The sequence below is a fragment of the Anser anser genome (assembly GCF_964211835.1).
Source record: "Anser anser genome assembly, chromosome: 2".
Taxonomy (NCBI): domain Eukaryota; kingdom Metazoa; phylum Chordata; class Aves; order Anseriformes; family Anatidae; genus Anser; species Anser anser.
In genome coordinates this window covers 90493307-90515798 of record NC_139721.1, presented here as the reverse complement: position 1 = coordinate 90515798, position 22492 = coordinate 90493307, and the positions used below count along the sequence as shown (strand labels likewise).

The window sequence follows — 22492 nt, the reverse complement described above, 5'->3', positions numbered from 1 at the left end:
TCATCTAGACCCACAATAACTAAGACAGGCAAGGTTTGAAAGAGGGAGGAATAATATAAACTAATAGCAAGTTTTAAAGCTCTCAGAAAAATGTTTACAGACTACCCCATGCCTTTCCCTAGTCTCTTCCCCTCAAAGGTGCAAAATGTTCAAACCTCATCTACAGAATGTAGCAGAAAGGTGTTTGGTGATGTTTCATGAAGAAGTGACTGAAGAGGTCACCCTTTAGTAAGTAAAATGACTTCCCAAAGTTTTCCATGATAAAAATCTTTCACACCACAACTACATCCTTGCTACTGTAAATTAAAATAAATAATGCCTTCCCTTCCACGTCTCCTCCCTATTGATTTTAGATGTGGAATGGTTTGAGGAAGGAGAGAACTAATGGGCAGGCTGGGAAGGGCAAGGATCTACCACCACCACCATTTTCCTTTAAAATATATGTATAGATCTTCATACCAATAGTTACCCACTGGAATACTGAAAGAAAAAAAAAAAGAAAAAAAGGGCAAATATTCTTTAGATGAAAAAGGAAAAGAAGTGTCTGAAGCCTACGCAGGCAGCAGTAATGTGGGTTCCACAGAGTATGGTCTGTCCAGCCTCTGGTTGATCAAGGGCAAGTCTTTCAATGAATTCAGAAAATGGGCACAGTATCAGCTGGTACCTTAAGCTACTAAGAACAGAGTGTACCTGAGAAATGCGGGGGAACTTCCTACAGGAGAAGTCCGTGAATCCCAAGTCATGGAAGCCTGCTGGAATTGAAGGGTTGTTCTGAATGAAAGGCTTTCCGGTGGGATCTCTGGGAAGCTGCTTATGGATAACTGCATTATGGCGCAGTAAGCCCCGATGAGTACGAAAGGTAATGCAACAGATGTCACACCTGGAAAGGAAAGGAATAAAATAAAAATGACTTATTGACTGCTGCAAGCATAAGGACTAGCATTCTTCTCACATTAGGCCAGCCTCCTTCCTCTTTCCCCATGATACTAAGAACCTGCTAAATGGAGAACAAGGCCACAGCACGTCAGAAACCTATTGCCACAGAAAGACCATTTCAATCACAGTCACTTTCTACCAGTTTCTGGCTATTAAGTTCACTGGAAGTTCGAAGAATTGAGCAAATGAGAACTGAACAACACACGTGGGCAGACAGTGAAGTGGCAGCTAAGATCACAACCTTCTGACAACTTTCCTCATTATCCAACATAAAATATTTCAATGGCTTTATACATTTCATTTGCCTGAGTTTTTAATTAAAAGCACTGTTAAGATAAACAACAACAACAACAACAAAGAACATTAGTGACACGGAAAGGCTAAATCAGACCTAGACAGCACACAGCTGCAAATGTATAGGCAGCACCTTTTAAACTACTATTTAAAACATGCTACTGCACACCACTCAAATTCCTGCATGTGAATTTTCCCCAAATGCTTATACTGCACTGCCTTTCCATAAACTTCCACTGATTCTTCTCAAAGTTTTTATGAGAAATATACTTTCTCTAAAAGAAAAATGAGTGCTTCTTGAAGGGGAGGAGGGCCAGGAGGAAGGCCTGAAACAGGTTCAAGACTTCTGACACTCATATACGTCCATCACAGACAGTGTGAGCCCCCCAAAATGCAGAAGCAACATCTTTTCCTGTCCACATGTTGTGGCTCTGATTTTTCATCAATTCTCTTCATAAATTCATCTAAACAAAACTTTCCTGCGTACAGTAGACTTGCATGAGACAATCAAAGGTACTGGAAACACAGCTATGCTCGAGGCAGCAAGAACTACGCAGCGACATTTGGCCAACGTGTCAACAAACAAGCACAGCCACCTTTTAAACATCGGGTGTCTGAGCTCTGCAGCACGACAGATCACGTCCACTCTGAATCCAACAAGTGACACACAGTTTCACTCAACCTGGCTCCTTGTGGTTACACCTCCAGCTTGCAACCAAAGCATGAGTTTCACAGAACAGAGTACCAGTGAATGTAAAGCAGACAGATTTTGTCGCTGAGAATATTATTTGCACTAGGAAGTCTTTCACGTCTCTTCCCTCTTTAGTTCTCCCCATACTGTCTTTGCCTTCCACATCAAGGAAAAGGACATGTGCCTACTCATTAAAAAAACATCCTGCAATTAGAAATGAGTTCTGACAAAATCCTGAAACAACCCCCTCCCTGTCCTGTCCCTAACAAACTCCCATTGTTGTTCTTTTTATCACTACATAAACTTCCACAGACCTTTCTTATTCCCTGAAAATGAAGAGATAACCGAGTCACTCACAAAGCAATTGGACTTAGTCTCTGAGTGGTGAAAGAGGCAAGTGTGAAGTATATGTACCACTGCCTTTGTTATCACGGTACCCAGAAGGCTGGGACATAAATATTATGCACTGGAGTTTTAATCTGTTTTATCTCCCCTGTCAATTCACTTGCATCCTACCTTTTTATAATCATTGCCAGCATAGTGCTGGCATTCCTTTAAATACAGAGCCATAGCCGTTTACAAAGCAAGTGTTCACTTAAAGAGACCTGCTAAATGTGACAACCGTCTCTGGTGGTGTGGGGACAACGCCGATATGCAGCACTGCTCCAGCATCGGGATTTGCGGCTCTCTTCCAGCTCGCTTGGCAGTCCCGTGAACAGGCAGTACCTATTCCGTGATGCAAAGCTTTCTTCAGCAAAAACAGAAACACTCAACCACCAAAACCACTGGGGGAAGGAGGGCACCACAGGGTTAGGGCAGCCACCTCAAGAACTTGCGTGCTGCCAGAACAAATTCTGTTTTAGAGGTGGCGAAAAAGCCCAGTGTGAAAGCAAGCAGTGCTTCTGGCACGCTCCTCCTGGTACCTCAGCACGTGGATCATGAGCAAGCTCAGCTGCTCCACGAAGGGACACAGAACCTCGCCCTCTCCTTGGGAGCCTCGAGGCAGCTCCAGGGGTCCCTGACTTGCCTGGCCTCCCCTGGACCAGAGACCCGATGTGCTGGCCGTGTCCCCTTGAGTGTGACAGGGCAGGCACAGCTACAGCGGATGGGACTGCAGAGCTACCTTCCGGGAGAGCCAGCACCCACCACAGTGCCCCCAAGGTTTGGGCTGAGCAGAAGCCAGCGCCCCCGGGCGTGCTGCCAGCCCCCCAGGCAGCTGGGAGGCGCACCTCGACCATCTCACGCTCCCTGCGCTGGCTGGCGGCATACTGATTTTAAGCATTGCTTTACCTAGGGCTCCCGTCAAAAGCTGCACTGGAGACCAGATCTTTCAGAGCGTGTGAAAGTCCTTCGCAGTACACCTGTATCAACTATTACGCCTCAGGAGAGTAAAAATCTGCAATTTAAAAATGGTGTTTTCATGCAAAAAGAACCTCCCTCCCCCAAAACAAAATTCTTATTTCTGAAAAAGGCATATGTGCTTTCTGTCTTTTATAATGCATAGAATTAAATATCCCTATGTGTTTTTCTATTTCCTCCTTAGTCTTCTCTTTTTCTTTCTGGTTGGGATCAAGCAAAAAGTCAGGAAAAAGGATTGAACTCTTTTTTTTTTTTTTCTCCATTTGGCCAAAACCAAGCTCCTGGCTAAAAAATAAAGAAATGAGCAGATAAATCATGCCTGTCATCTCAAGATGCAGGCACTGCAGGGAACATCAATGATGCCCATCTCAGTTCAGCTGGTGTTGCAGCTTAGGGAACCACACTGGATCCATGGACACCCCCTGCTATCCTCGTACTGCAGGGAGAAAGCGTGCCCCTTCCTCCATGGTCCTGGCCCTGGTCCAGCCAACACCTGTCGGTGAGGAGTTCGGAGAGCTGGAGTAAAATCTGCCTGAGAAAGCCCTCAGGGGGAACATCTGGGGCAGCCCCTCTGGGACAGGCACCGCATGCAAGCTCCAGCGCCCTGGCTGGCACCTTGCACCCCAGCCACCCATGAAGGACATCACCGTGAAGCTGCCCGTGATGCTATGGGGTGCCACCAAGCTGCTGGCCCCAGGAGGTCCCTCAGGCCCTGCAGACCTCACTTGGGCTTGTCATTCCAGTATGGGTTCCGGCTACTTCAGACACAGAGCCCAGTCGCCCAGCTGCATGCACTAACTTTTTTTTCTCGTGCCTTCATATTGAGTTCCCCCCAGTGCACTTCAGGTACTACGGGAATCTGAGTTTCTTCCCAGTGACATTAAATAAGCTTTGAATACAATTAGCACTGCAGATGTACATGAGGATGTGTACTACCTCCAAGGAAAACTTACAGGTATGGAGCTTCAAAACTGAAGTAGTTAAGGCAAGCATTGTGCTGTATTGACTAATGCTTGTGTTAATTTAAAATGGAGAAGGCTGCCATGCCTAACAATGCATTGACTGGCAGCTTTAATTTTTTTTTAAGGAAGCCTAGCCATTAATTTGCCTGTTTTGTCATCAGTACTATTTTCCATCTTTAAGTAATATCAATACCTACAATATTTTTAAATACAGAAACACACTTTAAGAAGCAAAAGAGAAAGGAATCCTAGGTGATATGGACATTTTTCTTCACCTTGCTTAAACTGCTTTTTAAAAAATGTAGAATTAGTGTGGAAAGTCTGAAAAGTCCAGCATATCAAATAAAGCATCTGAAACATATGGTAATACTTTGCTCATGATGAAATTAAACAAAACAAAACCCCTCTCCTTACAGTTTCACAAGTCTGCCCACGTGTAATGCCAAGTCAAACAGGGATGGTATGACTGCAAAGAACAGAGATGGGAACAGGTTCTGAGGGTGCTAGCAGAACAGGCAGAGCAATGGCTCAACACCTGAGTGGAGATAAAAGCACCGTACTTGCAAGGTAAGTTTCCAGATGTACCAAATAAGAGCTGTCGTGTTATCATGTGATTGCTGGCATTGGCCACCATTTTCCATTCTTCTATAAATATGATTACAGAACAGAGAGGAAAGCTGTTCGGTTCCAAACAGAGATTCAATTATAAGCAAAACCTGCTGTTAGCAGCTAAGACTGCTTTACAGTGAGCTTCACTCTCAGTAGCCTTTACGTTACAGTCATTCGTACCTGTACAAAGCGAGCGCAACACTAGGACTCTGGCTCGCTGACAGAGGTGCACAAAACAAGTGGCTGAGAAAAGAGAACTGCTGAAACACAAAAGCAAAACCCTAAGGCAATTGCAATGACAGTGTAATGACCAGACTGACCTTGGTGCTCAGTCCACGTATCACACCAGGCGAGTCTGTTTAATTATTACTACACTGTTGCACTTTTTTTTTTTTTTTGAAAATGCAGACAAAGCTTCTATGTAAAAACACGCCATTAAAAAGCTTTCTATTAAAATAAATTAATATTCTTGAAATCCGTAATGCTAATTAGGATATAAAAGCATTTTAACATGCTTTAAGAAATAGTCAATCCTTTGTGCAGCTTGTTCAAGAGGCAAGCCAGGATTTGCTACACTTAGGACAAGCAGCACCTATGCAAGAAAAGTTTACATAAGTAATGCCTGTTGCCTTGCATTACACTCCCCTCTCAGCCAATTCCAATTTGCCAGCAATGAAAATAGTAGCTTTTTTTTTTTTAGGAAAAGGAAAGACATTTTAGAAAGGAAATGCAGAGCCAAATTTTAAGCAAAATTAATTAGCCTTGGTTTTTATCACTGGTGATGCAGTCAAATAGCAAAGGCTTTTAATTTGATCCTTACAGATTCTATATTTCAGCAGTCAAGATTCAAATGCCAAATAGTTATATCCATCATTCTCACCAAGGTATTAAACACATAGTACACTCTGCTTTACCTGAGACTTGTGGGAAAAGCAAAGTGCTATTTAGTGTTCTTGTACTTAAGCATCTGAAAACATTCACGAGTAGACCAAAACCTGTAGTCTTCACCCATATAGCTCACAAATGCTGTGTTGCAGACTTTGTGGGCATTAACAGGTAAAACCAAATAAACTTCTGGGCCTTATCTAAAATAAAAAGCTTGGTACCTTTTTTTCCTTTCCTGGCTCTGCTTTTTAGCAACTGCCACAAACAGAAGCAAGAAAAACAAAGCAAGGATGAAACATATCCTGAGATAGAAGTCATTAATACACAGTTAGGTTATTAAATCACCTAACTCTTCCCTCTTAAATCTTTAATATGCACCCTAAATAAATTTCCACCCTCGTTGTTATTATTCTCCTTTCTGCCTCACATTAGTGTAGCTCTCCTTACGAGCAAAGAAAACTCTACCCTAACCTAGAATTAACACAGCTAGGCTCCCATCCGTGGAGGGATGTGCCTACAAGTAGGCACGAGAGAAGGATGGGCAACTGCCTCCAGCTGATTTCTGTCTGCACCACAGATGGGAGCAGCCTCCCAGCCTCTGCACCGCCAACAAAGTGCTGCAGAGGAGACTGATGAGGAGCAGGGGGATGGAGAAGGGATGGTTTTAAACACGTAAGGGCTTTCAAATGTCAGGTTACAGATGTACTCCCCTTCAGGAGAAAGATTTCTTTACTTCTCTCTCACTTCTTTTGGGGCAAGGCAAAGGGAGGAAGATGAGAGAGAGCAAATTGGTTTCTGCTCCTGTGCAACCCCACCCAGGTCCAGATACTCATCTCTTTTTGGACGAAAAACCCTTCCTGGCCTCCACACCCAAGGCCCTGGGAAACAACATCCAGCAGCTGCACTAATCTCCCCCACTTACTGCAGATGAGTGATGGAAAAGCAGCAGCGCTGTGAATGCTGCTCTTGCCTCCCTCCCAGGGATCCCTGCGGGTCCCCTGCCGCATCACAGCGTGTCCAGCCCCGAGGGATTTGCTGCTCTCCCACCTCCTCCTCACCCAACAACTCTTCCTCCTGCCAGCACAGAACAGGGACAAACCCTGCTGGAACCCTGCTGCGGGTCTGTGCTATGGGGTTTGCACCGAGACCGCATGACAGCACAGAGAGCCAACTCCTGAGAGGTGCACAGGGCACCACAACTGCAGGGCGTGCTGCCTCCCATGAAGGTGGGACTTATTTTAAGTTGTCCTATCTTCTGCCTCCCCAGTGGGGGTCTGACTTTGCCCCCAACATATCCCATATCTCCATTTCATCCTCTCCGTCAAAGAAGCCATGCCTGGCTGTAGCAAAAGCTGAAACCTCCCCACCAGATCTTCTATTTATAGGGGGATGCCCAACACTGTGTGCATTCCTGCAGCTGCGCTTTGGTCTAGGCGAGAAAAGTATCGCACAGGAGCCGATGTGGGTCCGATATGAACCGGGGTGCTGTCATGCTTCAGAGACTTGTCAGCATGCCGCAGAGACAGCGCCAGTCCTGAGGTGTTGTGACTCCCATTGTCAGAGCACCTCAAGTGGGGTTAACCACCACACGATTTAATACGGCACAAGCCATTCTTGGCACAAACATCCATCTGTGACATCTTTCAACTTCCTTTGTGTGTGAGCAAAGACGAATCAGTAAAAAAGATCTCACTTTTCCCTAACACTGTAATGAACCGTCTGTATATGTCTAATATGCTTTTAAAAAAGAAAACTGACACTTTTCACCAAGTAACATAAGAAGAAACACATCTACAGGCACTTGTCTCTCCTAGAACCATCTACTGGTGACAACAGGGCTCACAAATAGGTGCAGCCAAATCTGGACTGAACACACTTGCCATTATCTACATTCACAGGTAAGCTATGCTCAGCACGCAGACGTGACTGTTAACATAATAAGCAGCAGCCAGTACTTTGAGAGAGTATGCATATAAACAAACCCTGGTCATCAGGACCAGACAAGCATGCTAATAACCCACTTTGGCTCAGCCCTCTTTCCCTCCTGTATTCCCTTTTACGAGAAGCTTTCCTCTGCAGTCAGCTTTGCATTTTACCCACTTTCTATTCTGGTAACCGAGCTAAGATATTCACCACCATGTGACACACCACACAGCTTCACATGAGAGCGTCACTCCCTGTGTCCATTCACTATCTGGTATTTTTACCCAACTGCTCTGGACTCCCAGTCCTGTGGCACAATGAGCTCCCTGGTGTGAGCTGACCACTTCTGGGATGGAGCCGGACTTGCACAGCTCTTCAGATGGTTCCCATCTCTCTTTTCTGAACAGAAACTTCAGAAAGTACTTAAAATGCAATTCTGGTCTGCTTTTGCAAGACAGCATGCATACAGATGCTCAACCCACAGATTTTACTTCCCCTTTTTATTTGCTTAGTAAAAGGATGCACTCACCAGCTTTCCTGCATACCCCCTCCTTTGCCTTATGGGCATTAAAAGTTTCATTGTACCATGCCATATTTTTGATCCCAGTATTTACCAGAGCTGGATTTTATTGCCAACAGCTGGCTCATGGAGTTGCTCCTGCACTGAATATGCTTCCAACAGAGATCAGGATTCAGTTCCTAGTTTTTCTCAGCCAGGCACCGAGCAAGCAAGCAGCTTTCCGAGCACAGCAGAACAGGAGAGTTGGCCCAACTGGCAATGCCACACACTGACCCTTGTGTCTCCGTCCTTGGTTTTAAGAAGTCTTGTAGCAGTTAGCACTCAGTAACTCTAGCAGACATTCCTACATGAACTATCCTTGCTGGTACAACCTAAAGCAATGACTAAGAAGGGAAGCATCAGGGCTACAGTGTGCCAAAACCAAAGGTCAAGGAGTCCATGACACATCTATGCTGGAGCATCCCCTGTCTCTCTTTCTCTCTCTCTGTATTCAACAGCCATGCAGGTTACAACAACCTCAGAATTATCCAGCTGCATTGTAAGAACTCAAGTTTTATGTCTTGAAGTGCTAACAAGAAATGAGGCTTATCTATGCACACACCAATGCTTGTGATCAAGATAGAAAAGTATGATATTTCACAATGCCACATGAAGACTACTTGTCATTCATGCTCAAAGTTGCTTCCAGTAACAGTGATGTCAACTACTAGGAAGAAAATTCTCTTCTCACCACAAACCTGTAGTTTTGTCCCACAAATAATAAAAATTGCATACAACATTTGGTTTTCAAACACATTCACTCTTTTAATTTTGCAGTGTCACTAACACCCTCTTCCTACAAAATGATGACTGTGTGTAGAAAGCAATGTGTTTCACAAAATTGAAGTCAGCAGGATTATTCTGTACTACATAAGGAGAGAAAGTGAATTCCTAAAGTCGCTTACGTAGGCATTGGTAAAAACAGGAATGAAACGTAAGGGACTTTTTCTGGTGTTTTTTGGGGGGTGTTTTTTTGTTTGTTTGTTTTTACATCCTGTACAATGTACTTTTACTCAGTCACACTGCTGCTCTGCACACAACTCAGTCTTGTACTAGTCTTTTCTACTGCTGGCAATGACTGAAATAATAATCTCAGTACACTTTAAAATAAGTATTTTATTTTCCTGGGTATTTTATCTCCCCAAAACCAAAGTATAGAATCACTGTGAAGAACAGTAACTGGGCAATGAACATGTAACATTCTAAGTATCCGGAATAATTTTGACTCAAAATCCACTTGGTTTTGACTTGACTTAAAATAGGCTGCTCATGCGCATTAGCTAAAATGGCTAATACTGGGGTGTAGGTCCAGGTACCACCACCTAACACCATGCACTTAAGAATAATGGTGTGCTGGCAAAGGGGGGAGCCTGGTGACGAGACTGACTGAACCACAAGCTCCATGCAACATCTTATGAAACAATTTACCCACGGAGTCGAGGAGACCATTCTCAGGCACTTAAGTTGTCCACTTTCCTTCTAAGCAAAGCCATGTTACACCAGGCCACGACAGCAGTATTTCCTACCTGGGAGTGTTTTCAGAAACTTGAGCTCACAGCGGTTACCCTGGCAAAACTGAAGGCAGATGACAACAAACTCCAATGGTCAGGGTGTCCTGACACTTTTCATTCCAGGTCCTGAGCTGCTCTGTTGCTGTATCTTTTACTGATCTAACTGTTCAAAACAACAGCTTTCTATGAGGGTGTTCACCTCTAGCCAATCAGACTTTACAAGTTTCAGCAAAACTTGGGTAGGCTAGTTTGAAGAACAAGGTAGACTGTGAATGGCTGTTGGTTCTCTTTGTTTGGAAGTTTTACAGAAGTACATTACCCTGGAGCAAGAGAACTGCTTTTGCTATTCTTGTGAAAATATGCCTGGGATTTGGCAAGTTACGAAGCTTAATAGATTATATCACTGTTTGGACATGCTCTGTAAAAGGTCAGAAAACTTCATCTACCCTGAATCCATTCATGGCAACAGGCATCTACTGGTACTGGTCTCTAGGTCAGCTCAGTGACTGAGGCAGGCAGTGTCTTTCACACCCTGCGATGTCTTTTTTTTTTTTTTTTCCTGTCTGCTTGGCTCCTATAAAAAAAGTTAGCAGAAACAAATCCTGTTATTGTAAGCAACACTACACTTAACTGAGTGTGATCAAAAAGTCCACCTAACGCTCATTAAGATACAGGCTTTTACAACATTTCAAACTGTACAATCTGTCCTTGCTGAGAATTAATGTTGAAACATGTCTCTGAAAAGGTGGTAACTGCCATGTTATCACCACCTCCCTCCTCCTCCCTGCGGAAAGATGCATGGCCACAAGGAGCAGAGTAAATGTCTCCTTGCTGCTGAGGAAGGAAAATTAAAAAAACCTCAGCTGCTGGTACAGAGAGTACTGTAAGAAGCCTCCTGGAGGAGAGAGAGAGGAAATGAAAAGGGTATGCTCTGGTTACAGAGAAACCCAACGGAGGAATTTTACAGCGTATGTACTTTTTTAAAAGCCACACGTTTTACTTTAAGCCTGTTCCATTGTACTTGCCAAGGGAAAGAAGAGAAACCTCACATAGCGCCTCGAGAGGCTTCTCCCCAGGAAATCCTCACGTCTCCTTCGCTCGGGTTGCTGATGTTGCTCAGAGCTGCCTGTCAGGCGACCTTTACAAGCACATTACCATGTTTGACAGCAACCCTCAGCCACAAAAGTTTCCAGAGAAGTTACCCCGCTCTGCGAGGTTTCTCATTTTCCCTATTGGCTGCCCAGTGTTTCAGCGCTCTGCTAATTATATCGACGCTCAGATGCAAACTCACCAAAATAGACGGTGTCCTGAGGCCCCAGCAGCAGGGAAATGGCTGTCGGCTTTAAATAATCCAGGTAGGGAGGGTCAGAAAACACCGCTGTGCGGCTCCTCCTGGCTAACAGGGATGCAGGCAGCAGACAGGCTGGCTGGGACCAGTTGGTGTCACTAATTGGGGTGCAGGTCCCAGGGCTTCAAAGGGACAGAAGCTGGCCGGGGGGTAATGTGCGCAGGATATGCAGTGCCACAGCCCGCTGTCTGCGGGACAAAGGGCCCTATTCTCGCTCCCTGGAGCAGGGCAGTTCTTACCGTAATTAGGAGACAAAGATGCCCGATTTGGGATTTTACATAATCGAGAGAGACTCTCCCAAGCGGGAGCCTCTCTCACACAATCGATGGATTAAGCATTGTTTATTCTGCTGCGAATAAACAATGAGGTGCTCCCAGCTCGGGGCTTTACATGAAAAAGCCCTCCTCGGGGAGGACAATGCGGGATGTCTTTTCATCCGCCTTTGAACAGCTAGCCCTGCGATTCCCAGTTGTTCATTTGACGGTCTCTGGAAGGGTAAGGGCCCACCCCGTGAATTAGCTGCTCACATACCCACCCAGGGGCTCCCAGACAGCCTTACCTTTCCTGCTTCTCGAAAGGGACAGACAGATGCTCCGCTCCGGGGGAGAGGATGTTTGCCCTGTGGTCCAAGCAGGAAAGGCACGGCTAGGCTGACAGAGCACGGCTTATTTTTTGGCCATGACACAACAGTTTGTGCCGGGCTACCTACAGCCGCAGCCGCAAACCAACTGCCAGACCCAGAGCACCTGGCTCTGGGATGCACATCTGATACCTGCCTCGCAGAAGTCCTGATCAAGTGACTCTAATTTTACAATACTGGCAATAAAAAGAGACTGGGCATGTTCTGCTCCCTGCCCTTTGCTCATAACACAGGCGGTATGTTCTTTCGTTTGTTTGAACTTTGTTTAAGTGGAGTTCTTCCTCCTTGTCTTCTACAATAAGGAAACACCAGGATTTGATGAATGCCTTCTAACACTTTGCAGTTTGCTCCCCTGCCACAAACACACATGCCTCCTGCTCTGTTATTCTAGCAACATTTTTTTTGTTTTCTTCATCTTTTTCACTCAAAAAACCACCCCTAAGCCTCACAAGAGGAATCATTTCAATCACATTAACTCAGGGCACGCCACATTTTTGCACGCCATATTTTTTTAATTCTACAGCCTTGCAGAACTCAGAACCAGGGAATTGCAGCCCATGCCTGCCTAGGATTTAACCCATCTTCTGTAGGATGAAAGAGTCACCTTAACAGCAGCCCAGACTGCTCTGCTTACCAGAGGATTTTCTGCTAGGTTGGGCCAAGCAGACATTGTCATTTGACTTGTCTAGACTAGGACAAAAGGTGTGTTTTAAGCCAGATAGACAGGGCAAGCTGCATCTGAATACGTTAGCTGATCAGGGGAAACCGTGGCTTCCTTGTCTTGTCCTATCTCCGCTGAAATGTCTTAAATTGCTAAAGCAAACATTTGACAAAAAAAACCTTACCATCATCTAGACAAGCCCATAAAGACCAGCATCCCAGTACCACCATTAACCCGTGCCCTCAGAGCCTGACAATCGACATCGACAGTTGTGGCTTTGATTTAGGGACACATTCTAGCCTTTGTTGCTCAACACAGCTAGGGGTAACAAAATCCATGTCAGGAGAGAGTTCCCCAAAAGCAAGTCTCCCAGTCCCAGGAGAAGAGTTGCATGAAGACGAACAGCAAGTTTGTACAGCCAGTGTCTTTGTGCCTTGCAGCAGCAGACTGTAAAGCTGACAGGCTAGAAGGGCATCTCTTCTGTTATCTTTTATCCAACACCCAAAGCCAGAACCCACCTCTACACTCAGATACATGGCATGTGGCCTAGCAAAGAGGTTGTATCTTCATGGAAGCTTTAAAGTGAGGCTAACATCAGGTTAAGCCTAGTAATACAGCCATTTTCTCTAAAATGTCTCTCAGATAATTTTGCCATACACTTGACTCTTCAGTGGGGGTTAAATAACAACTGTTTTAGTTTTGCTCTGCAATGAGAATTTACTTGATTTACTTCAGAAACAGCAAACTTCATTTAAATATCTACTATTTGCTGGACTAACTTTAAGAAATAGCTTTCAAAATCCCTTCCCTGTTAATTACAATACATACAATGCCTGTTTAAAAAATGGTTTTGCACATATTTACCAAGATTTTCTAATCTGAAAAAAAAAAGTTAACCTCAGGTCTGTTCCATCCCATTCTACTAAGGCAATGCGTTCAGGAAAAAATGTTGACACTTCAAGATGCTGAATTTTTCAACCTTCTGAAAAGATCACTGGAGAGTCCAATGTCCTAAAATACACCTAGAACACTGACAAGCTTCTGCAAATGGATAATCTGGTTTCATAAAATAGCAGCTTTTCTACATGTTTAAACTAGACTTGGAATATCTCTTTTATATCTTCACGTATCTGGCTCTACTTTTTTTCTATGGTAAAAAACAGGAAAGAAAAAAGTATCAGAAGTCCCAGAAGCAATTACTTGAACCAAAACACTAAACCCAAGCACCTTCCCAAACAATTAATAACCAATTTTTCCTTGTTAAGAGATGCTGATTTAAGCCAAAATCCAAAACATTCCCTAACTTCAACAGGCAGAAAAGCATAACACATTTTACAAAAAGTTTGGAACCAGAAACTCATCTATCTTCTCTAACTCCCACGACAAACAACAAAACCTTTATATCCAGTCTTCTCCTTTTCCTCAGGAAGAAAAATATCATAGGTTTGTTACCTGAACACTTTTATTTTAAGCATCTTTAGTTTAACTTGTTAAAATTTTGCGATATTGGCATTTTACAGTTTTACATAACAACTGTGATGAGTTTGGAGGGGAGGAAGGGTGCTTTAATTTCCTCTAAAAACATTCCCAGCTATTAACTGGCAGATTTTCTGTATTTGAAAAAAAAAAATTACAAAAAAAAGTTAAGCCTTACAGCACCCTTGTGACACAAGATGAGGCAGAAGAGTTTAAAACACAGTTCAAAATCACAACAGGAATCAGTTAACAGCTCAGAGGTCTGAATGATGTCTGGGTCTCTGCCCTTCCCCAGAACACTTTCTCAGACCATCTGGTGACCAGAAATGCTCTCAGGCCCATTTCTTACCTCAGCGAGTTATCTGGATGTGTCTCCATGTGGGACTCCAGCCCATACTTGCAAAAAAAATCTTTGAAACACACTGGACAGTGATAAACGTCGTCCTCCTTCTTATCCCCTTCACCTGACTGACCATCCTCGACAACCTTCAGAGACAGGAAAAAAAACTCACTAGACTGAATTTTAAGCAACAAACCAAATATGCAGTCCATTTGAAGTCCTCCTCTCAAAAACAGATCAGTGGGCTTCACCCGCAACTCTGCTGCAGGTGACCAGAAATGGCTCATTTCAGCAGCAGCAAGAAAGTGAGAGGCACAGACTCAGCACATGTGAGAATATGCACAACAGAAAAGGAGGTTCAGCAAGAGATGAAGCGTGCAGCTAAGTCATGGATATATCAGTTCTAATGAGAAACGGTGATGGGAACAACTTATAAACCCCTATGTTTATATACCACTGAACTAGCATTCCTCCCCCTTCAGAAAGCCAGGCGAGCTGTCAGACTAAATTATTTATGCCACTGAAATACTGCCAACTGCTAACTCAAGTGGTCCCTGGAAAAGCCATGAACTTCTGCATGTTTTCTATATCCCTCTTCTGATTACAGGGAGAAAGCTTGCATAGGAACAAGGGGATACTGAGCTAAATGGAGCTGCTACTAGTTCACCATTTAGAGATTGTAAGTGGAAAGGGTCAAGTTAAGTTTGGCAGTCACCATACATTTTGTATAAATGACTGAAATGCAATAAAATATTTCATAAACAAAACCCTAATGGAAATGTCTAGCCTTCAAATAAATATTTTCTGGTTGCTCTTGCAACTCAAATAATGCACTACTGCAAAAGGGAAACATGCTATACATTTTTTTTCTCCAGACCAAAACAAAAATGCACTTAAGTTTTTTCTGCTTTTGAAGTAAACACCGTTTCTTTTTTAAAGTTCTAATCACTATCCTCCAAGAGTACTAATAATTAAACAAGGAAAAAAACAGGGGAAAAGTTACAGTAGCAGAAGAATAGTTCATCCTCTTCTCATCCAACATCAGCTAATACAACTCAAAAGCAAACCCAGACATTCATAAACAATATAGAAAAAAAAGGAATTCTTTCAGTCTCTGATATTAGAAATTCATTGTTGATTTCAGACAACACTGTTGACGACAAAGGAAAAACATGGTATCTTAAAATGTACAGGGCTATAACAAAGACCAAATTTAACTATTCCCATGCTGTCTGCATGAACACTAGAAGCTGGAAGTTTAGGAGGCAGCCAGGAAAGCCTTTTGCTGCATGCCTGGTAAAGAACCTTTTTTGCAGGCGTCCTCTCCTCTCTGTCCATCTCAGCATCTTGACTAAGCTTCCGTTTCGAAGATAATCGCCTGCGCTTCAGCGGAGACGGGGGAGTTGTGCTCGCTGTGCTGTTTGGATCCTTCTCGTGAATCTTCATGTGCCTGAGCAGGAGGGGGAAGACGACACTGTCAGCAGGCAAATAATCGGGACAGGAAGTCCGCGTAAATTTTAATGCCAACACTCTTCCAAGGTTTGCCTTTAAAGGAACGCGGCAGAGATCCCACGAACTGCACTGCACTTCTGAAAGGCAGCTGGGACACGATCCAGCATGGGCTCTTTACAGCGCCCCTGAGCATGTGGGGTGGTGGGCATAGAGCCCAGCATCTATCCCCATGCCCCAGCCCACAGGACGGCTCTCACCCCGATACTGCCTGACCCCAGGAGCACCGCATCTATCCCCCATCACCCATGAGGCCCTGCTTCTGCCCAAAGCCACGCGGTGATCCACACACCTGGCCGCAGTCTGGTGGTGGTCTAGCAAGTAAACGCCTGCAGCTTAGCATCCACTTTTCTCAATGCAAAAGAAGCGCCCTGTCTTCAGCTGGCTCTCCTTTTACTGCTTCAGACCATACCCCAAAACGCATCTGTATGTGCCAATGTCAGAACAACACTTAAATGCACTCCTATTTCCTTCTCAGCCTTAAGACAGAATACTGGTGCACCCAGAAATCAAATTTCAGCTAGAAATGCGAAGTCAGGATATATCTGCTAATTCTGTTTAGCTGCAGCAGGTATGGTTTGCAAAATTCAGTATTGCCAAAATGTGTTCACAAGCCCCTGTACCCAGGACAATGACTATTTCTTGTCACAGAGGCACTGAAAAAGGGAAAAAAGATTCCACAAAGTCCACCCATACTTCCCCCAGGTTACAAGTATTGTCATTGCAGGATGGGTCTCTAAACCCCAGCAAACTGACCGAGAGACACCTAGTGTATTTATTTGGTTCTCTGATGCTGTGTATAAACCCGAGGGAGAAAGTGACTCAGGAAGGAATCTCACGAATATCTGTACACCTGTCCCACTTGCCCCACAGTCTGCTGTGTCTGCAACCCAAGGAAGATACTCTCGCCCGGTTAGATGACAGGTATTACTCCCACGTTTCTTCTTTGGAGTACTCAAAGCTTAGCTAGTACTTTTTTTAAAAACAGACGTAGGGCCTTTAGCCTCAAATTTTCTGAACTCAAGTGCTTTCGAAAATAATCTAACTTAGGCTCCTACCTTCCTACATGCAATGGAAATTCTCACTTCTAATAGTTAGAAATAGGACTGTAGGAGAGAGGTATACTTTGTCTGTGTGACTGACTTCAAAGCAGCACAAGGGAGACAATGTTAATGGCATTTGGGCACGCTCCTTCAGAAGTCACACCACCAACTCAGCTCAGGATGGTGCCATTTCACTTGACTGCACACTATCATGTTCAAACATGAGAGAATGTTGTAATCTAGACAAGTCTCATATGTCCTCATAACTGCTTGGGTGTTATGACATAAAATCAATTTTAGTTTTGAATGCCAAGGGCGTGATGCTGCAAGATAACACACTGGACCAAACTGACCCATGGGCAGAAGCTGCTGGGATGACTGTCTCCCAGCACAATGCTTTTTATTTGTTTCCTTTCACAATCTGTGAACGTTTAGATAAAGCCAACTAAATTACTGTCTCAAACTACACCCGGTCTTCTGAGGGTGTTATGCAGGAACAGCCAGCATTCAAAAGCCCCGGGTGTATTAGAACCCCTGCAAGATTAAAATGGCTGGTCAGCTTCTACCAGCTTTCGACTCCCAGCCTTTTGGTGGACCAAACTGAGTCCCCTAGTAACCCTCACGGGTCACATAACCAGGGGATGGATGCTGGTGACATGTGTTGGTCACACTGTGGGAGGCTCCAGAAGGAGAGAGCATCTGTGTGCAGATGTGCCCAGCAGGCTGGGTAGCGAGAGCTGCCCACCGTGGTTGCAGATAAACCTGAAAAGCAACTGGGAATGACCTGCCAAAAATGCAGGATCCAATTCCAGAGGCACAGCAAAATGCAGAAGGTGGTTTGTTGGCTTTTTTTTTCTTTTTGGTAAAGAGTGCTTTCTAATTTTGATGAGATCTCCCTTTTGCATGTGTTGTGTGTCCCCCCAGATAGGGCCAGCCAGCCTAACAGATACACAGCCTGCATGCTCACCCTTCTGGCAGCCTGGCTGACACCTACCTAGTATTACTTGGCCAGTAACTTTTCAGAGAGGTAGACGGTGAAATCAGTCGAGCTAAATCACATTCACTCAGAAAACAAACAAACAACAAACTGCTATACATAAAGTGTGGGACTTTTTGTTTCTATTTTCTTTTCAAGTCTCTTTTCTGTCAGTACCAAGTATACAGAACTCCTGTTTAGTAGCTGCCCATGCAAAACAGCTTCCTTAGGGCTAAGCTATTTTCCCTGCTGTTCATCCATCTGCTTAACTCTGCGTTTCGACAGAGCTGCTCCTACGTGAGAGGGGTGCAATGGCACATCCAGAGTGAACAGAAGACCTCCAGGTGAGTGCCAGTCCAGCCTGGCACCTCTGCCTGGCTTGACACAATCCATGCTAATACACCGGCTCCTGCAAGTCCCAAAAGCAGTCCAGCTGTGTTTGCAATATAATGCATGCTAATAAGGCAGGGCTTGTTAATGTGGGTGCAGCACCACAGTGACAGGGCTTTGCTACTACACCTGGTGTTGAAGTCATCAGCTGTCCCCAGCCTGCAGATCTCCTGCCTGCATTCCCATGCACGCTTCTGTCATGCCCAAAAAGCATGAGCAGAATCCATACCCCCAGCAGGGAATGTGGTAATCCCTTCATGTTTTAGTTTTGCATATTTGAAAGGAAGCAGCCTGAGCTATTGAGCTATAAACAGGAAGACACCCTGACTGCACCTTTGACTTTTACTGTGTAGGTCAAATATCACAGACACTCTGATAGCTCTCTGCATCCAATCATTAAGGAAAAAGACAAATCTGAAAGCAAAGCAGCAGGTTCCAGAGTTCTCAAGGAGAGTTGCAACCTGTCCGCATTACAGCAAGCAGGTTTATTCCTTTGACAGGTTAAGCAAGTTTCACTACATCGAGTCAAGGGTGGAGAGGAAAAAGATTACTAGAGCTACAACCCAAGATAAGCGTGAAGATAAAGCTGAGCAGTACAAAGGATAGACACAATCTTCATCTCTCTCTTTTTACCTTGCAACATGGATGTCATTCTGCCTCGAGAAAACATTTATCACCCAACTTAGGTTGAACTGCAGCAGATGCCAAGTCACATCCACATCCACAGACTTTCTTTTAAAGTTAAATGTTCCCTTCACCAAGGCTCCTTTTACTTTAAAAGTTTCCTAACTATAACTAAGAGGGGGGGTGGGGGTGGGGGAAGTGTTGCCTTATTCTCCTTTAAAAGAGTTTGCCTTGATTAGATCTTATACGTAACACTGAAAATGCTCGACCTCGCTGTTTAGCCTGCCAAGACACCAGGAGAACAGGAACAAAGCTGTGCTTAGAAGTTATTTTCCCATTGTGACTATAACAACGTAGTTTGGCCTGACAACACTGGCATACTTTGAACACGAAAACCCGGCTCATAAGTCAGCCTGGTTTTCAGCATCTACAGTGACAAAGGAAAATGATATAACATTCATAAATTCGAAAAAAAAAAAAAAGATAAGCACTCAACACTTTAAGTGAGAAAAAAAAAAAAAAAAGAAGGGCAAAATAAGGACATGCACGGAAATACTCATGTTCAGCCACAGAACCAGCTTACAATAACACTTGCCAGCACCTCAGAAGTGACTACTACCTCGGCTCAGGAGAGCCACGGCTGAGGGAACTTTGCTTTTTTTCTAATTTAAATCAATGAAATGTAGCTCTGAGCCATCCTACAGGGCAGCCCGCGAGCAACAGACGAGCTCAGGATGGTGCAGAGTCCTGAAAACTGCACTTCATGCAGTGGTTATCAGTCTCCCCAGCACGCAGATAGGTCACACGCACTTGGACAAGTTCTGAGGGTGCAACACTGAAATGATTCACAAGATGAAATGAAGGAGACAAAAATCTGTGCTTAATACCAGTGAGGATTCTCAGCACTATGTGCTAGTTGGCTTTGATTAAACTCTCTGAGCAAGTGATAGAACTCTGTTTAGAATGAGTCCAGACACAGAGCCAGAAGAATTTGCAAAGAATAATCCTGAAATGGCAAGAGGAAATTAAGTATTTTCCAAACAAGGTCTGATCCACCTCTGAACTGAACTCTCAGTGTTTAAGAATTGCTATGCAAAAAATGCAGATAGCTTACTACACGCTCTGCTTTTCACAGCACAGCTGTACGTGAAAATGCTCTCCTCATAATCTCTTTCCTCCCCCTCACAAAAAGAATTTCACAGGTGAGCCAAGAGGATCCAACTGTGCTATGACTGTGTGCCAGTCGGCCCTCACAACAAAATCACATTTTTCAACTGCTTTACTGCAGCTGAAAAATTCCATCCTCCCTGGGAGAATCACCTTCCGCTTCCCCTCTTGTGCCACAGCTTTCCTCTTCCCTCAAGCATCACGTGAACAAAATGATCAAGATGATAGTGCACAAGAATTCCCCTCACTTCTGTTTTGTTTTTTTTTTTAAAAAAGCAACACAAACAAAAACAAAAACAAAAGGGCAGTAAGTCTTTGTCCCAACAGTGTAGTGCAGAGCATGATTTCAGAAGGGTGAATATTGGACCAGAACAGTGGCAAGTGAATACTTCACTGCTTTTCACTGAAGAAGAGACTTTTGTGAAAACAAACAAATGCAGAACTCAAGTGCCTTACTCCTTTTTCTCTCCTTGGATGGTGTTGGATCAGTGCCTAAGGGAGGTGACTCACGGGAGGGCGTGGGGGGGGGGGGGGCGGGGGGAAGCATGTGCCCTACTGAACTGATACGCAGTTTCTGTCGGTCACATCCCCATCTTTACTGCATCTCCAAAAAGGGTTGCTGCATTTTCTTAATGCAGAGGGGATTTGCATGTTGATCATATAAGCTTTCTGGAGGTCTCGAAACAGGGCAGCCCACAGCTCCAGTGCCAAAACCAGAACGTGGGAAGGTTTTGACTGGCTGGCTCAAGGCTAGAACCAGGAGTCAAAGCATCCTAAAAGAGGCAACTGCACAACACAGCTGCTCCCAGCTCTGGGTCCCACTGAATTATGAACAAAACCAGGAGCTCCTGCTTTGCATGCAGATAACCCGAGCAGCACCACTTTGGCTCTTGGGGAGGAAGCATCCCTCTGCCTCAGCTTGTGTGGGAATCCCTCACCTCTGTCTCTGGGGAGCAAAACCGCACCATCCTTGCGCCCCAGGTTTCCGTGGCTGCTGATGTTCTCCACATCCCTGAAAAAGGGCATGCCTGCCCCAGAGGCCTAGGCAAAAGGAAGGTGTGGAACAAAAGAGTGGATCTACAGCCTCTGAGCAGGGTCCAGGGTTAAAGCCTCTCCCTTATAACCATGGCAGCACAAGCACTGCTGGCTTTCAGTCAAGAGGTTTATGCCAGGTAGGTCTGATTAGAAGGAGCAGCATGTCCAGAGGGGGAGCAGCAAGCAATTTCACTGGGGCCCGGTTGGGAAAGTCCCAGCATCTAAATCAAGATTAATTCTTGAGCGCAGGATCCAGTGCATGTATAAACACCCTCCTCCTCCCTCACATCTCCACTTCTGTGAAAACACAGTGGGGAGGCCAATGAATCTGGGCATTATCAGTCCAGAGAGATCATCTGACAGTATCAAGTTCAGGTTCTGGCTTCATATCCCAGATATTATTCTAAGTTTCTCCACTTTACCACTAGATGTACCCTATACTCTACTGAATTGCACATTGCTGTTCCTCATCTCCCTTGTGATTTCTGAGCAGTCTGGTATCAAAATCTAGGGGATGAGTCTCACGCATCTGATACTTACCTAAAGACACATCCAACCACTCAGAGAATGAAAATAAAAAATAATGCTTTTTAGGCTTTACCTTATTGAAAATATACTACTGTATTATTTTTTTTCCCCAAAGTGAAGAGTTCTTCAAGTTCACCAAGCTAGTCTGGGAAGGACTGAGCTGGTCAGATTCCCTAAGCATGATTTGGTTGATACAATTGCTTTATTTCTTCCACTGTTTTCTTCTCTGAGATTTTTCACTTACACTACTACTTTCAAATAACAGTAAAATTTCTGAAGAATCAAAAAATATATATTTTCAGTAATCTGCAGTAAAGAGCATACCTAACATTCAATATATGAGCAACTATTTATGTTTAAAAACAAACAAACAAACAAACATTTGCTTTATCTAAGTTTCAACTTTGTGTCACCATATCAGGACTAATAAGAGCGCAAGATGTGTGCACACAGGATGAAAATTGGACCATGATGTTCTTTGGACCCACAAAATGAAAAAAGTCTCAGAGAGCAAGAGAAGGCAGCCTTCAAAATTACACTGCTAATGTCTCCTCTGAGAAATTTCTATGTCATGTCAGTTTTGTCACTGTTGCTTTGTTCTGCTTAACAAATCTTACTTCAGCCCAAATGGTCCAGAAATGTAGCAAAACACAGGGGACTACTCTTTAAAGCTTCTGCTATTTGACATGCATGAGAAATGAATCTTAAACAAACAGAAAGTGAAGCAGCAGCATTTTTAGGAGCAATCACTTAATACACTTCTGCTAACCCTCTCCTTAGTGTCTCGTGAATATGACTGGAACTTAAGTCAAAAGTACAGTAACATTATACCCTTGGGTTAAAGACTTTAGTCAGTTGTTTGTTCGTTAAAACATGTACAGAATCTGTATCGACAATGTATTTCCAGTGCTAATTACAAACAGCAGCCACTTAAGAGAGCAATTCATGCAGCCCTTGCCAGTTGTAATCACAGGAACCAGAAAGATGCAGGTAATTTTGCAAATCAGACCTGATCTGCACTTGGAT

The 22492-nt window shown here is 44.1% G+C and overlaps 1 protein-coding gene across 14 annotated transcripts in view; it reads right to left on the bottom strand.

The window, feature by feature from the left end:
* RREB1 (ras responsive element binding protein 1) overlaps positions 1 to 22492 on the bottom strand; it is a 124450-nt gene that overhangs the window by 26202 nt on the left and 75756 nt on the right. For 9 of the 14 annotated variants that reach the window (XM_083826181.1, XM_083826185.1, XM_083826189.1 and 6 more), the window contains 3 exons: positions 15488 to 15644; positions 14204 to 14340; positions 691 to 880 (listed from right to left, as the gene is read on the bottom strand). In XM_083826181.1, coding sequence (XP_083682307.1) covers positions 691 to 880; positions 14204 to 14340; positions 15488 to 15644 — 484 coding nt within the window. The remainder of the gene's footprint in view (positions 1 to 690; positions 881 to 14203; positions 14341 to 15487; positions 15645 to 22492) is intronic. The other 5 variants (XM_083826187.1, XM_083826186.1, XM_083826182.1 and 2 more) reach the window with 1 other exon arrangement.